Raw genomic sequence first — 16,996 nt, forward strand, 5'->3', positions numbered from 1 at the left:
ATTCCAGCACTTAGGAAGCAGAGTGAGAGGCCAGCCTGGTTACAGAGTTCAAGTCAGGCATGGTGGAAAACGCCTTTAATCCCAGCTCTCGGGAGACTAAGGCAAATGGATCTATGAGTTTGCGGCTAGCCTGGTCTTCATGATGAGTTCCAGGCCAGATGGGGCTACATAGTAAGACTTTCTCAAAAATTAAACAGCAACAACAAAGATGTGTATTACCTATTTCTTCATCTAAATATAAAAGAATTTTTCTGGCTTTAATCCCAACACTCGGGAGGCAGAAGCAGGCGGATCTCTGTGAGTTCGAGGTCTACAAGAGCTAGTTCCAGGACAGGAACCCAGGAACCAAAAGCCACGGAGAAACCCTGTCTCGAAAATAAAAAAAAAAAAAAAAAAAGAATTTTTCTGGGCCCAGTATTGTTAATATTTTTTAATTCTTTTCTATCTTAAAGTTATCCTTAAAAAATCTCTTCTAGGATTTTATGACTGGGGCTGAAGAGCAAGTTAAGCACAACCTTGCTAATTTCAATAGTTACCAGTTGTTTATTTGTGAAAACATGAATCTAGATGGCAGTGTTGCTCTCCTGGACGTCTATAGAGACAGTGTGATCCTATATGTGACTTTCTTTAAGGATAATTTAGAAATGGAAAAATACTAACAAATTAACAAATTGATCAGTTACCTTTGATCTGCCCCCTTCACCGTGACTGGCTATTGCATGTCATCCAAGCAACACCAGGACAAAGGGGACTAAGCTGGGAGGTGGTGGTGGCACACACCTTTAGTTCCAGCTCTCGGGAGGCAGAGGCAGGTGGATCTCTCTGAGTTCACGGGCCAGCCTGGTCTACAGAGTGAGTTCCAGGACAGCCAGGCTACACAGAACTTTTGTTTTGACTGTGATTTATTTGAATCAAATGCATTGTTTTAAGAATAAAGCATTTCATATATGTTGTCTAAAAACAAGACGTATTTAAATGCAAAGAAAATCTTATCTTTTGGTACTGATTTTTTTAGGCATGTTCAAAACATGAGTGAGATCAAGACTGATGTTGGCCGAGCCCGGGCATGGATAAGATTGTCTCTAGAAAAGAAACTTTTGTCACAGCATCTCAAGCAGTTGCTCTCCAACCAACTACTGACCAAGTAAGACATCGCCTTTCAAAACATTTGTTTCTGTGATGTGTGCTTACAAAGGAAATTAAATAAGCTAGGAAACTAGCTCCTTCATTATAAATCCTGATTCATGAACACATACATTCTTGTATAACAGGTGTGCTTCAGAAAATACCTTCGTGGGGCTGCCATATAGCTCAGAGGCTAAGAGCACTGGCTGAGTTCAATTCCCAGCAACCACGTGGTGGCTCACAACCATCTCTAATGGGGTCTGCTGCCATGCAGGCGGAATACTGTATACATAATTATTGTAATGAGGAGCGGCGGACTGTGTCCTGCCGCCCTGCTAGCTTAGCCCCTGAAATAACCACACGGAAATTGTATTAATTAAATTATTGCCTGACCCATTATCTCTATCCTCTTATTGGCTAACTCTCACATTTTGATTAACCCATTTCCATTAATGTGTATTGCCATTTGACTGTGGCTTACCGACATGAATCTAACCAGCGTCCGTCTCAGGAAGGAGAATCATGGCGTCTGCCACACTTCCCTTCTCAGCATTCTGGTCTGTCTACTCCGCCCACCTAAGGGCTGCCCTATCAAAAGGCCAAGTAACACATAGACAGAAGACCCTCCTACACTACATAATAAATCTTAGAGATGGAGAAAGAGAGGGAGGAGAGAAGAGAAGAAAGAAAATACTGGGTTGGAGAGATGGCTCAGTGGTTAAGGGCACCTACAGAGGCTGTAAATTCAATACCCAGCAACCATCTGTAATGAGATATGGTGCCCTCTTCTGGCTCCTGAGTGCTAGGTATGAGCCACCATGCCTAGCCAGAAATCCATTTAAATGATAAGAACATTAGGATTTACTTGAACGCTAAGAAGTTAGAGTTCTGGAGCAAAGATTTGCAAAGAACCTGATTCAAACCTTGCCGTGGCTTTTCTGTTAGACCCATACATGGTAACCAGGACTGTTTGTGCTCTTACACTCACATCTATGGCCTGGAGCGTTGTAGAATGAGTTGTTTTGTTTTGTTTGAAATGGGGTCTTACAACATAGCCTTGGCTGTCCTGGAACTTACTTAGCTCAGGTAGACCTCAAACTCAGAGATCTGCCTATCTCAGCCTCGTGGATGCTACATTCCAATCTTAGAATAAATCTTAATGTCCAAAGAGTAGGTTGGTTTTAAACAAACAAACAAACAAACAACATAGTATAAGGGATTAAGCCACAACTCACTTGGTAGAATGCTTGTCTAGCATACATGAAGTCATGTGTTTGGTCCCTAGCACTGATTAAATGGGATATGATGGTGCATACCTCTAATCCCAGTTGTAGACAGGAGGACCAGAAGTTCAAGGTAATCCTTAGCAATATAGCAAGTTTGAGGCAGCCTGGGATGCATAATTAAATAAAATAAAAGTGGAGCCTGAGGAAATGATTCAGGCAGTCAAAGGCCCGGCCAGGTAAGCATGGGGACCCACGTTCAGGTCCCTAGCACCCACACAGATGTGGCAGCACAAGCTTGCAATCCCAGCCTGGTATTGTGTGTCTCCGAGTGGAAGGGGGGATGCACAGACAGGTGGATCCCTGAAGCAAATAAATAAGGTAGAGGGGGCTGAAGGGATGTCTCGGCACGTAAGAGCACACCTTGGTTCAATTCCCAGCGCCCACATGGTAAGGTGAGCATTTGCTTGTTTGTTTTATGTGTGTGTGTCTGTGCCCCACATTGTACAGTGCACAGGAGGTCTTAAGAGAATGCCAGTCCCCTGGGACTGAACTTACAGATAGGAAATGCCATGTTTGTGCTAGAAATCAAATCCATGCCTTCTGGGAGAGCAGACAGTGCTCTTAACCACTACACTATCTCTCCAGCCTGGTGCTTGAGGGGGGACTTTTTGTTTGATTGATCCTTAGTTTTTATTTAGCTCAAGTGCCTGTGTAGAAATCAGATGATGTTACTGGATGATGTGTTCTCTCCTTCCCCATGTGAGTCTCAGGGATTTAATTAGGGCGTGAGAGTTGGCAGGTGGTAGAGAACCTGCTCCCTGGCTCAGAAGGTGTTAACTTTACATCGTGATTTTAAGAATGAAAATTGTAACCACTGTGTGTGCCTGTGTTTACCTTCTCAGGAAGCTGTATAAACGGTATGCTTTTCTACGCTGCGAGGAGGAAAGGGAGCAGTTCCTCTACCACCTGCTCTCCCTCAATGCTGTGGACTATTTCTGCTTCACCAGTGTGTTCACCACGATCAGTGAGTATGGAGAAGTTTCCGGGAGAGCAGGCGTGTGATAAATACTTGTAGTCCCGACACTCAGAAGTTGAAACAAGAAAATTGCCAGTTCAAAACCAGTGAATGTGGCTATATATCCTGACCCTTTCTCAAAAAACAAGAAACCCTGACTTAGGGGTAGGGAAATTCTCAAGTCCCTCTTGAAATAAAAGTATTTGCCAGGCAGTGGTGATGGCGCAGGCCTTTAATCCCAGCACTCTGGAGGCAGAGGCAGGCTGATCTCTGAATTCGAGGCCAGCCTGGTCTGGTCTCCAGAGCGAGTTCCAGGACAGCCAGGGCTACACAAAGAAACCCTGTCTGGAGGAGTTTGGGGGGGGGGGGGGGGGTGGACGACTATGCTGGGCTGTTAACTTCCTGCCAGGTCCAACCTGCATCCTAATCAGAGAGCCGGCTCGGAGCTCGCTGTACCGGTGGGAGGGTTTGTTGAGACTTGGTGAAGCAAGGCTCAGCATTTCACTGTCAGTCTTGACTTCCTCTTCACAGGCTCCATGCGAGCTCATTTCTGGCTCGGCACATGCTTTCCACAAAACCCAGTCTGTGACAGAAAATGTCACCTAGGACAAAAGAGAAATGCTAAAGCTGCGGTCTGTGGTGCTGACAGAGGTTTCTGTCCCGCCCCGTCCCTCAGCCATTCAGTCCCAAAGAAACACACAGAGGTCTACATTAATTATAAACTGGTTGGCTTTCTTATTAACTAATTCTTACATCTTAAATTAGCCCATAATTCTTGTCTGTGCTGTCACGTGGCTTGGTACCTTTTACTGGTGAGACAGTCACATCTGCGTCTTCTACGTCTGGGTGACGGCTGTGAACTGAATCTTTCCTCTTCCCAGAATTCTCCTGTCCTGGTCGCCCTGCCTGTACTTCCTGACTGGCTACTGATCAACCAGCATTTTATTAAGCAAGTACAAGAGACAAATCTTTACAGGGTACAAAACCATTGCCCCCCACAACTGTGGCTTAAAAAAAAAGCATAATCTCTCCAAAATCTCAGTAAACATCACTGGCACTTCACTGGCTGGAATTATGAAGGCTCTGATTTCTGGTCTTTGGAAAAAGCAGATAAATAAAAAGGGAGTTGAGGAGGACCAACTTAAAATGTCTAATAAGTAATAACCTAATAATTTCCAGTTCGTTCAGTTAGTACACACACAAGAATCTAAGTTGCTAAAGGTAAGACCGGGCGTGTAGCTCCTGTAATCCCTGCTGAGGCAAGAAGATCAAAACTTCAAGGCTGATCTAGCCTACACAGAAAAGTTTTATCTCAAAAAAAGGGAGGTCTAGCAAGATAGCTTAGTGGGTAAGGGTGTTTGCCCCAAAGCCTGACAACTGGAGTTTAGTTCCCATGGTAGAAGGTTGTCCTCTGAGCTCCAAACGTGCACCAAGGTGGCACGTACAGGCGTAACATGTACACACACACACACACTCTGTCTTTCTCTCTCACACACACGGACACACACTCTCACACGCACACTCTCTCTCTCTGTCTCTCTCTCACACGCACACCCACACATACAGAGGAGTTTATGGGGGCTGAGGGGGATTGTTTTGTTTTGTTGGGTTTTTTTCACACAGGGTTTCTCTTTGTAACTTTGAAGCCTGTCCTGGAACTAGCTCTGTAGATCAGGCTGGCCTCAGACTCACAGAGATCTGCCTGCTTCTGCTTCCCAAGTGCTGGGATTAAAGGCATGCACCACCACCACCCAGCACATAAATGTTTTTTTTTTTTAAAGATTTCAAAAGAAAAATAGAAGTCACTTAAGACAATTAAAAACATGGTCATCCTCAGCTATTTTCAAGGCCAGAATGGGATATAAACCAAGTCCCAAAGCAAAAAAAAAGAAAAACAAAACAAAAAAAGGACTGGCAGGATATCTCAGCAGAAAAAGGCATTTTCCATACAAGCCTAGTGACCTGAGTTCAATCCCTGAAGCCCATAAAAAGATGGAAAGAAACCAATTCTGAGAATTGTCCTGTAACCTATATGTACACATGAGCTGTAACACACATGTACCAGCATTCACGTAGGCACATCACAGACACTATAATAAGATGCAATAACCTCTTTAGATATTCTTCTGTGTGGTTTCTCCTTTTCTGAGAAACTTCTGTCTGCAGCATTGGGATGTGTAAAGAGATAATCTGGTCCCAGCCCTCTCTGCTGCTGTGACAAATGCCGTGACCAAAAGCAGACTAGGGGGAGAGAGAGCTTATTCCAGTTAGAGGTTACAGTCTGCCACAAAGGTAAGTCAGGGCAAGAAACCCAAACAGGTAAATTCTTAAAGCGAAACCTTGGAGAGCTGCTGGGCTGGTTTGTCCACCAAGAGGTGAGCACCCTATTTCACTTTAACTGGCAGCTTCATCCAGCCTAAGAAGGGAGTCTGAATTCAGGGATTACCCAGATCATATTTGCCTGTACGCATGTATGTGAGCAATGTTTTTCATTTCCTTTTTCTTTTCCCCCTTGATTGTACACTGATATAGGAGGGCCCTGCTTAGTCTGGGAGGGACTGTTCCCCGCACAGGTCCTTGGCTGTGTGAGAAAGCTACGTATGAGCCTGTGGGTGACCCCCCCCCAGTCAGCAGCCTTCGCTATGGTTTCTGCTTTAAATTCCAAATTTTCCTGCACTTTACATTTAGCCAAGGTCTATGACAGGATGGTGACATCTAGTGGTGACGTCTTTAAGAAGATACATCTGGCTCTCCCAGACTCCTCCTGTATAGGATTCACCTCAGTAACCTAATCCTGTCTTTCTGTGGGGTTGGTTCTCTCCATCCACCATGTGCATTCCAGGAGTGAACTCAGGTTGTCAGGCTTGGCGGCAAGTGCCTTTAATCACTGAGCCACCTCACTGCCCGTTGTGAGTGTATCATAAAAACTGATCATAAGGGCTGGAGAGATGGCTCAGCGGTTAAGAGCACTGGCTGTTCTTCCAGAGGTCCTGAGTTCAGTTCCCAGCAACCATATGGTTGCTCACAACCATCTATGAGATCTGGTGCCCGCTTTTAGCCTGCAGGCAAACATGCAGACAATAAATAAATAAAATCTTAAAATATATATTTGTTTAAGAAAAAGATCATAATACACTAAATATCAGGGGCTAGGGAGATGACCCAGTGGCTAAGAGCACTTGTTCCTGCTGAACACCCACATGGTATTCACAACTCTAGTACCATAATTCTAGTTCTGGGGGATCCGACTCTCTCCTTTACCTCTGAGGCCACTAGACACAGATGTGATGTACATACATGCATGCAGGCAAAACATTCATATACATAAAAACAATAAAAAAGCAAAATATATCTTAAATGCAACTAGTTCTGGGTAATTGTGACTTTTTCTAAGTTCACTTCCGTGTTTTTCTTTCAGTGATTCCTTATAGAGCAGTGATAATTCCAATTAAAAAGCTGAGCAATGCGATCATTACATCAAACCCGTGGATCTGTGTTTCGGGAGAGCTAGGAGACACCGGAGTGATGCAGATTCCAAAAAACCTACTTGAGATGACTTTTGAGGTAGGTTAGCCAATACCTTTTTACTTCTACAGAAGAACTCTGGTTTGGTTTTTTTTTTTTTTTCATTTTTTTGTGAAGCAAATGAAATAAAGGAATATGCGAGCATACCCTATAATTGTCTGGAGCAGCTTACACTAGTTTGCTTTTTGTTTCATTGCTAATCCTCGTTTTTCTACTTGTTGTAGGCTTTACCAGGTCCTGTTCCTTGATGCCTAGTGCCTAACACAGGACATGACAAACAGAAACTGTAATTAAAATAAGTGCTTTCCCTGGTTTCTCCTCAGACCCAGAGAACTGACGTCCATGCTTATGGCTTTTGAAGCACATAGTGGCATTTATAGAAGAATATTGTTTTGTTTTGTGTTGTAATAGGAGCAGTGAGGCTGTGTCCCCAGCACCCCGGCCGCCTGCTAGCTTATGCCCGAAATAACAACACACAAATTGTATTCATTTAAACACTGCTTGACCCATTAGCTCTAGCCCTTACTGGCTAATTCTGATATCCTGATCAACCCATCTCTAATAAACTGTGTAGCACCGGTCTTACCGGGAAAGATTCAGCATGTCTGACCTGGCGGCTTGTGTCTGCCTGGGAGAGGGGAGCATGGCCTCTCTGCTCCACAGAGCAGAGCTGTCGAGTCTGAGCTCACTTCCTCTTCCTCCCAGCATTCTGTTCTGTTAACTCCGCCTATCTATGTTTAACCTATGAGGGCCAGCCAAGCAGTTTATTTTTTTAATCAGTGACCTTCCTACATCAGTTTTGCTTTGCTTTTCAAGACAGGGTTTTTCTGGGTAACAGCCCTGGCTGTCCTGGAATTCATTCTGTGAACCAGGCTGGCCTTGAACTCAGAGATCTGCCTGCCTCGGTGTCACTAACACCCGGCCCCTGTAAATATGACTTTTCATGTTGCAGTTTTGAGTATCACTAGTAAGGTATTTCCGTATGTTAGCATGTCCCTCAGCTGGGTCACATGACGCCTTCCATTGATAAACAAGGCAAATGCTTTCAGAACTTACAGCTCTGACGTTTCATTCAGTCCAGCGTGTAGTCAGTCTGATCCTTTCGTTATCAGATTTTTTCAGTCAGAATTTAATTCGTGTCCGTTTTTATAATTCCTATTACCATTGCTTTGTTTTTTACTTGTCCACAAAGAGCATAAATGTAGGAACATTTATCCTACAGTTCATTCATAATTTCACTTTCTGCGGTTATGGTCCAGAAATATAGAAGCTGAGCACAGTGGTGTAACCTTGGCACTTGAGAACAGACACAGACACAGGAGGGTCAGAAGTTCAAGGCCATCCTCTGCTATGTAGCAGGTTTGAGGTTAGCCTGGGTAACATGAGTTCCTGTCTCAAAAAGCAAAATAATAAAAATAAAAGGCCAGGCATGGGGGCATATGCCTGGAGTCCCAGCACTCAGGAGATGGAAGCAGAAGAATTGTTGCAAGTTCAGAACCATCCTCAGCTACATAATGAAACTGTCTCAAAAACAAAACAAAAGCCTGGTGGTGGTGGTGGTACATGCCTTTAATCCCAGGACTCAGGAGGCAGAGGCAGATGAATCTTATGTGAGTTCAAGGCTAGCCTGGGCTACAGAGCGAGTTCCAGGACAGGCTCCCAAGCTACACACAGGAACCCTGTCTCTAAAATAAAGTTAAATTAAATTAAAAAAATTAAAGATTTTGAGTGTGAGAGTTGTTTACACATTCTTGGTTTTTGTTACAAAGGAACAAACCCAGGACCTTACACATGGTCAGCAAGAATTCTACCACTGAGCTACCCCCTCAGTCCACATTAGAAGTTTTCTGATTGTGCACTGTTTTAGCACAGTGACAGGCTGTTCCCGTGTTGGCCTTGAATTCTGCCTTTGTCTAGCGTGACTGTGTGTTTGTGTGTGTGTGTGTGTGTGTGTGTGTGTGTGTGTGTGTGTGTGTGTGCTAACCTTCCAGTCATCACTTAGTGAGCATTTAGGCTATCAGATTAAGTATTTAGGTGTGGCAGTGCCTTGTGTTTTTGTAGCCTTTACTTCACTTATTAGTGGCCCCACAGCCTAAGAGTAGTGTTTCAGAGAAGGACCCAGACCTGGGATTTGTGACACATCACAGGGCATATAGGGAAATAGAGTATATGTAGGTTTGCTATTAGGGCAGCTTCAGGCACAGACTGGGAGAAAATATCCCTTGTAGGTGAGATGATCGTGCTAGACAAGCTCTCTACCGCTGAACTACCCGGAGTCCCTTGTTAAAAATGTACAAATATCAGTTAGTGGTTTCTTTAAATGAGCTATTTGCTGTAAGCCAATCTAAATAAGACCCCTCCCTATTTACTGAAATCTTCACCCTTCAGGCAAGGCGTGAATCTTTATCAGTGATTCTGTTTCTGGATTTCCCCAGTAGAAGCAAATGCTCCTTCTCCAGTATTCTTTTTTTTTTTTAATAAATTTATTTATTTATTATGTATACAATATTCTGTCTGTATATATGCCTGCAGGCCAGAAGAGGACACTATACCTCATTACAGATGGTTGTGAGCCACCATGTGGTTGCTGGGAATTGAACTCAGGACCTTTGGAAGAGCAGGCGATGCTCTTAACCACTGAGCCATCTCTCCAGCCCTCCAGTATTCTTCTAACAGTTGTTTGCATTTCTAGTCCAGCACCTCAAGCCCTCACTCCATAGTCAGTGTCCACCCTGCCTCATTGTATGAGGGCCCCCGGGAGCAAAGAATACACGGAGATTGTAGTGTTAAACCTAGCACATTGTACAGGGTAGGTCTCTGTGAGTGTTAGATAGAGCCAAAGTCCACTGCCAACGTTGAAAGGGAGTAGAAAAGACTTGAGTACAGAGTAATGTGTGGTCATGTCTCTACAGTGCCAGAACCTGGGGAAGCTCACCACTGCTCAGATCGGCCACGATAACTCCGGACTGTTAGCTAAATGGCTGGTGGATTGCGTCATGGTGAGAAATGAAATCACAGGACACACATACAGGTGAGTAAATGGACTCAGGAGGAGCAGAATCTTTGTCTCAGAGCTCTTTCTAAAGCATTGCCACTACCTCCTAAACTGTTTTTTTTTTTGGGGGGGGGTATTTTGTTCTATTTATAGAACCTAAAATTGGCCAGGTGTGGTAGAGTACATCTTAAATCCCAGCAGCAGAGACAGGCAGAGTTAGGCAGAGTTCTGTAAGTTTGAGGCCCCTGGTCTCCAAAACGAGTTCCAGAACAGCCAAGGCTACATAGAGAGAAAATAATAATAATAACAATAATTAATACTGTTGCCAAAAATTCTTTTTAAACGAAGATTGGGTCTGAAGAGATGGCCCAGCAGTTAGGAGCACCTGATGCTCTTGCAGGTAAACCAGGTTCAGATTCCAGCAGCCATCTCAGGCGGCTCACAACTGCCTGTGAGTCCAACCCCAAGATTGTGAAAGCTACAGAAATAGCTTGATGGTTAAGAGGACTTGGTGTTTTCATATTAGCATCATGGACTTCACCTACAGTTACAGTGATATTTTATTTGTGTTTTAATAAATAAAGCTTGCCAGAAGATCAGAGTGCAAAGCTAGCCACACTAGTCAGCCATACAGGCCAGACAGTGGTGGTACACACCTTTAATCCCAGCAGCCACACTGGTTACCTTAGAAGCCAGGCAGTGGTGGTGCGTACCTTTAATTCCAGCACTAGAGAGATGGGAGGAGACAGGAGCTGAGGGCTCAGTCTGCAGTCTGAGGTTTGGTGGAGAGCACTGCACTCTGCAGTCATGCTGAGGACAGGATCACCTCAGTTTGTCTGAGCCTTGGTAGAGGTGAGAACTCTCTGGTGGCATGGCTGCTTTGATTTCTTTGTTGTTGTTGTTGGTTGGGGGTGGAGGGGTGTTTGTTTGTTTTTTTGGTTGGTTTTTTGAGACAGAGTTTCTGTTGGAGCAAGCTCGTAGACCCAAGCTGGCCTCAGACTGACAGAGATCCCCAGCCTCTGCCTCCCAAGTGCCGGGATTAAAGGTGTGCGCCACCACTGCCTTGCTGCTTTGCTTTTCTGATCTTCAGCTTGAACCCCAGTATCTGCCTCTGGGATTTTATTATTTGTGCTACTTACAATGCCATTTTTAAACCTTTAATTAAAACTAGTAGAAGCCAGTCATAAACACCTGTAATCCAGTATTCTAGAAACTAAAACAGAAGATTGCCTAGAGGTAGGAACCAGCCTGATAGCCTTCACATAGTAAATTTTAGGATAGCCTTAGCAACATAGTAAGACTCCTATCTCAAAATGAAAAAACAAAAATCTAGTTTTAAAAATGGAGATTCATAGGATCTCCGGAGACTGGAGTAAATTCACAACAACAACAACAAAAGTAGATTCAAAAGATTTTTCCCCCTACCCTATCAGGTTCCCATGTGGGCGGTGGCTGGGGAAAGGCATTGATGATGGAAGTTTGGAGAGAATTCTTATTGGAGAATTGATGACATCGGCTTCAGATGAAGACCTGGGAAAGCAGTGTCGGACTCCACCACAGCAGAAGTCTCCCACGACAACCAGGAGACTCAGTATTACTTCCCTAACGGGGAAGCCTGCCAGTGAGTTGTCCCTAGTGGGCCTCGGGTGTTGTAAGCATCTGTGGCCCATCTTCCAGAAGACAGTTGTGTTAATGAATTATGATGAGGGGTTTTAAAAACAAGGCGCTGGGGAGTGACTCGGAAGGTGAAATGCTTTCTTCCCAAGCATAAGAATCTGAGTTCGATTCCCAGTGTGGGAGGTGCAGAACTCATTGACCAGCCGGCCTAGCTAGACTGATGAGCACCAGGTTCCGTGAGAGACCCTGTCTCAGAAATGTAAGGTAAATGGGGGACCGGAGGGATGCTCCGCAGTGGAGAGCATACCGCTCTTCCAGAGACGTCAGGCAGCTCACAGCCACCTCTGACCCCAACCACACATACACATAACTAAAGTAATAAAAATAAATTTTAAAAAGCAAGATTCGAGCTGGGCAGTGGTGGTACATGCCTTTAATCCCAGCACTCGGGAGGCAGAGGCAGGTGGATCTCTGTGAGTTCGAGGCCAACCTGGTATACAAGAGCTAGTTCCAGGACAGGCTCCAAAGCTACAGAGAAACCAACCCTGTCTTGAAAAAAACAAAAAAAGCAAGATTTGAGGAGTTTTTTGGGGAGAAAAAAATGTAAATAAGTAGACAAGTAAGATTGATGGTCTTGGGAAGCTGGCTCGGTGAGTCAAGTATTTCACAGGCCTGAGGACCTGAGTTCAGACCTCCAGCACCCATGGAAAAGTTCACTGTTGGGAAGCTCCCTCCAGCCCCATTCCTCCTATCCCAGACCCTGCCCCTGGGAAAGCCTGCCATTGACAGCTGCTCCCCTGGAACTGCTCAAGACCGCCTACAGGCTATTTAAGGCCCAGACCATAGATCTGCCCTGTGGTCTCTTTCCTGCCCTTCTGAGAGTAACCCAGGGCTGCTCTGCTTTGCATTGCCCTGTTTATTAAATCTGGGTTTATTAATTCTGTTTGATTTGTCTTATTGCGGCGGTGGCAGAGGAACCCTGTAACCAGGGATCTAATACCTAACACAACCCAGCCTGAGAGCTCTGAGATCAGTGAGAGACCCTGTCTCAAAAAATAAGGTGGAGATTGTTAAAGGAAGACACATAATACCTTCACGTGTGCAAGAGCACGCATGTTTGTGCATGCATGAACAGACACACATCCTCTCACCCCCTGGCATCGCCCTAGACCAGGCTGACCTTGAGTTTACAGAGACGCACCTGCTTTTGTCCCAAATGCTGGGATTAAAGGTGTGGCCTACCACGCCTTGCCTAAAAAGCTATCATATCACGTGATCTCTGTGAAAGAAAGGCTTTGTGTGCTGAGCAAGTGCTGTAGAACTAAACAGTTTCCTTTCCCCTTTTAAGATTTATTTTATTTGTGGGGCTGGGGTGGGGTGGGGGTGCCCTTGAATGCCAGAAGAGGGCAGTGAATCCCCTGGAGCTGCAAGCTGCAGACACACACACACACACACACACACACACTCACTACGCAGTTGGGCTATCCTTTAACTCACAAAGATTTGCCTAACTCTGCCTCTGCCTTCCAAATGCTAGCATTAACGTATGCACTACTACACCCAACCCACACACACCCCATTTTTCTCTTATTGCCTATTTCTACTTCTGACTCTAGGTAAAATTTGCTTACCTTTTTTTATTTTAAAACTATTCTTGGAATCAAGGATTGTCTTAGTTACTGCTTGCTCTATTGCTATGGCAAAACACCATGACCTAAGCAAGATTTAAGCCAGGCAGTGGTGGCACATTCCTTTAATCCCAGCATTCAGGAGCAGAGGCCAATAGATCTCTGAGTTCAAGGCCAGCCTGGTCTGCAGAGTAAGTTCAGGATAGCCAAGGCTACATAGAGAAGCTTTGTCTCAAAAAGAAGACAAGCGAAGGGAGGGGAGGGAAGGGAAAGGAAGGGAGAAAGAAAAAAGCATTTAATTGGGACTTTGCCTACAGTGTCAGAGGATTAGTCCACAGTTACTATGGTGATGTGTTGAAATAAGGGCGCGGCGGGGCTGCGTCCCCAACACCCCGGCCGCTTGGCTAGCTCATGCCCGAAATAACAACACACAAACTGTATTCATTTAAGAACTGCTTGGCCCATGAACTCTAACCCTTACAGGCTAATTCTCGCACCTGGACTAGCCCATTTCTAATGATGTGTGTAAGCACCCCAAGGTGCGCTTACCGGGAAGATTCTAGCCTCCATCCATCATGGTGTCTCTGCTCCAGAGAGCAGAGCTGTTGAGTCTCCGGGAGCAGAGCAGAGTCTGACCTCACTTCCTCTTCCGCCCAGAATTCTATTCTGTTTACTCCTCCCATCTATGTTCCAAGCCATGAGGCCAAGCAGCTGGTTTATTATAACTTAACCAATGAAATCAACAGATTGATATATGACACTCCCACATCAGTGACGGTCTGGCAGTGGTGCTGGGGCAGTACCGTAGAGCTCACATCTGATTCACAAGATGAGAACAGAAAAAAAAAAAAAAAAACCATGAGGCTGGAAAGATGGCTCCATGGTTAAGAGTTTAATTCCCAGCACTCACATGGTGGCTCACAACCAGTTATAACTGTAGTCCTGTGGGATCTGATGCCCTCTTCTGGTGTGCAGAGTGGGCATGGCTTATCTCTTAAAGAGACAGAAAACCATAATGCATGCAGACAAAACATCCATATAAATAAATAAATCCTTGAAACCTCAAAGCCCATCCTCATTGACACACCTCCTACTCCTTCATAAACAGTCTACCACTGGGAACCAGACATGCAGCATTCAAATATATGAGGCTGTGGAGGCCATTCTACTCCAAACCACGACATGGATGTCATACCTCTGTTGAGAGAGGGCTTGTCTAGCAAGAAGGAAGTGCTTGGTTCAGTTCTCAGCATCACATAAACCAGGCATGGTGACTCCGGTTAATAATTCCACTGTTCAAAATGTCAAAGTAAGAGGATCAGCAGTACAAAGCCATCCACTTCCTCAAATTCATAGTGAGTTTGATAGCAGCTAGAGCTACATAAGACCCTAAAAATAAATGAATTAGTTTTAGTATGTGGTATGCAGAGTTGTTTTATCTTAGTTACTTTTCTGTTGCTGTGATTAAAACATCATGACCAAGGCAAATTCTAAAGGAAAGCATTTAATTCAGGTTGCTAGTTTCAGAGGGTAGGTCCATGACAGTCTGGCAGGAAGCATGGCGGCAGGCAGGTAGGGGAGGCACTGTAGCAATACACGAAAGCTTGTACTTTGAACTGCAGTCTTGAGGCAGAGGTGGGGACTTTTGAAACCTTGAAGCACATACTTCCTTTAACAAGGCCACTCCTCCTAATCCTTCCTAAATAGTTCCACCAACTTGGGACCAAGCATTCAAATATATGAGCCTATGGAAATCATTCTAACCACCACAGTGATTCAGGTCCCATTCCTGCAGCCTTCCAAACTATCTAGAAAGAGGCATAGATGAACAAGTGCTCACAGGGAGAATGGAGCAAGGAGATGACCAGTCAGGAAGAGAAGAAAGCCTAACCTGTAGCCAGGGCATCACCTGGCCTCTTCCCTTAAACCACAGCAGCAGAACTTCACTGAGAGCCTCAGCTGCCTTAGCACACACCCACATGATTCTTGGCAGGGAACCTCTGAGTAATGATGAATGATGAAGGGGTCTTCCCCACTCCACCCCTCACGTCTAGAGAGTTGTTGGTGCTTCACGAGAGGTGCCAGGTGATTGCATTGAATATCTTGTTCTGTTTTCTCAGGGAAGTTTGTTAGTTTGTTAGGTTTTTTTTTTGTTCTGTTTTGTTTTTAAATATTTTCAATTGAGAAAAACCAGAGAAAATTAGACACTTGATGTTAGTGGAGTTTCTGTCCTGCCTGATTTCTGGCCTCCCACCAGGTCCCACAGCCATTTAGCCCCAAAGAAATCACACAGAGGTCTATATTAATGATAAACTGATTGGCCCATTAGCTCAGGCTTTTTATTAACTCTTATAACTTATATTAGCCCATTATTCTTATCTGTATTAGCCACATGGCTCAGTACCTTTTTCAGCAGGGCAGGTCACATCTTCCTATCTTCTGCCTTGTGTCTGGGCAGGACTGGGGAGAAATGGGCTTCCTCCTTCCCAGAATTCTCCTGTTCTCATTGACCCGCCTCTACTTCCTGTCTGGTTATCTCGTCTATACTTCCTGCCTGGCTATTGGCCAGTCAGCATTTATTTAAGGCATAATTGACAGAATACAGACAATTAATTGTCCCGCACCAACTTGACTTGAGTTATAGTTTGTAAGTAGTGTGGCTGGGATTTGAGGATTTCTTGGATTCCTTTCAAGTGCGTCGCCATTGGACTTGGCCATTTTGTCCATTGGCAAACTGCATTGAGTCTCTGGAAAAGCTAGCTTGCTTAGATGAAGTTTTTCCTACAGAGACTTACAGTTGACCATCCCATAGTATTTTGGTTCATTTATTTCTGACAAGAATGTAAACAATAGGACATATATATAAATACACACAAATACATACATGCATGCGTGTATATATATGCAGATCACTGTATACATAATAAATAAATCTTTTTTTTAAATGTCAACAATAGTGATTGTTTTGCAGAGCCCAATGCTGGGCAGATCCAGGAAGGGATTGGAGAAGCTGTGAACAACATCGTGAAGCACTTCCACAAACCTGAAAAGGAGGTATTAGGGGGGCAGTGAAACTTATGTTCCTATGGGTAGACCCTTTTGTTTGTTTTGTTTTGTTTGAGACAATTTCTTTGTGTAGCCCTGGCTGTCCTGTAGCTCTCTTTATACAGACCAACTGGCCTCACTCTGCCTGTCTCTGCTCGTGAGTGCTGGATTAAAGTCATGCACCACCCCTGCCTGGCTACCTCACTCAGCTCTTGTTTCTCTAGTGTGGTCATTGTTTGGGGTGGGATGGGGTGGGGGTTACTTTATTTCTTATGTATAAGTTTTTTTGCTTGCATGTATGTCTGTGTGCTACACACGGGCCTGATTCCTGGAAAGATAGAAACGAACAGTGATTCCCCTGGAGCTATAGTTAAGGGTGGTTGTGAGCTGTTATGTGGTGCTGGGACCTGAACCCCAGTCCTGAAAGAGCAGCCAGTGCTCTTTACCTCTGAGCCATCTGTCCAGCCCCTCTAGTGTTGTTTCTGTTTTTGTTTTGTCACTGTGTTAACCTTATGGTTTACAGAGAGGAAGCCTCACGGTGCTGCTGTGTGGAGAAAATGGCCTGGTTGCTGCACTGGAACAAGTTTTCCATCATGGGTTCAAATCTGCCCGCATCTTTCACAAGAATGTCTTCATCTGGGACTTCGTAGGTAAATTAAGTAGAAGTTCGCTATTATAAAGCCACTGAAATGTTTCTTTAAAAACCCCCGAAAGCTAACATTTTAAATAAATAAAAAGCAGTATACACTTGTATGTTTTTAGACTAATAAGGGCTCAATGAGTACAAGAATTGAGTCTGGTCCCAGGGCCCTACAAGGTG

At 44.5% G+C, this 16,996-nt stretch overlaps 1 protein-coding gene across 4 annotated transcripts in view; it reads left to right on the top strand.

Annotated features, from left to right (window-relative positions):
• Window positions 1–16,996, top strand: part of Dennd5b (DENN domain containing 5B) — a 114,621-nt gene that overhangs the window by 87,555 nt on the left and 10,070 nt on the right. For 3 of the 4 annotated variants that reach the window (XM_050126479.1, XM_050126480.1, XM_050126481.1), the window contains 7 exons: window positions 1,016–1,144; window positions 3,254–3,375; window positions 6,785–6,930; window positions 9,804–9,922; window positions 11,320–11,507; window positions 16,103–16,185; window positions 16,700–16,826. In XM_050126479.1, the coding sequence (XP_049982436.1) occupies window positions 1,016–1,144; window positions 3,254–3,375; window positions 6,785–6,930; window positions 9,804–9,922; window positions 11,320–11,507; window positions 16,103–16,185; window positions 16,700–16,826 (914 nt within the window). Of the gene's footprint in view, window positions 1–1,015; window positions 1,145–3,253; window positions 3,376–6,784; window positions 6,931–9,803; window positions 9,923–11,319; window positions 11,508–16,102; window positions 16,186–16,699; window positions 16,827–16,996 lie in introns of those variants that run through there. The other variant, XR_007589316.1, reaches the window with a different exon arrangement.

This window comes from Alexandromys fortis, unplaced genomic scaffold (genome assembly GCF_014885135.2).
Source record: "Alexandromys fortis isolate MF-2015 unplaced genomic scaffold, M_Fortis_MF-2015_v1.1 scaffold_260, whole genome shotgun sequence".
Taxonomy (NCBI): Eukaryota; Metazoa; Chordata; class Mammalia; order Rodentia; family Cricetidae; genus Alexandromys; species Alexandromys fortis.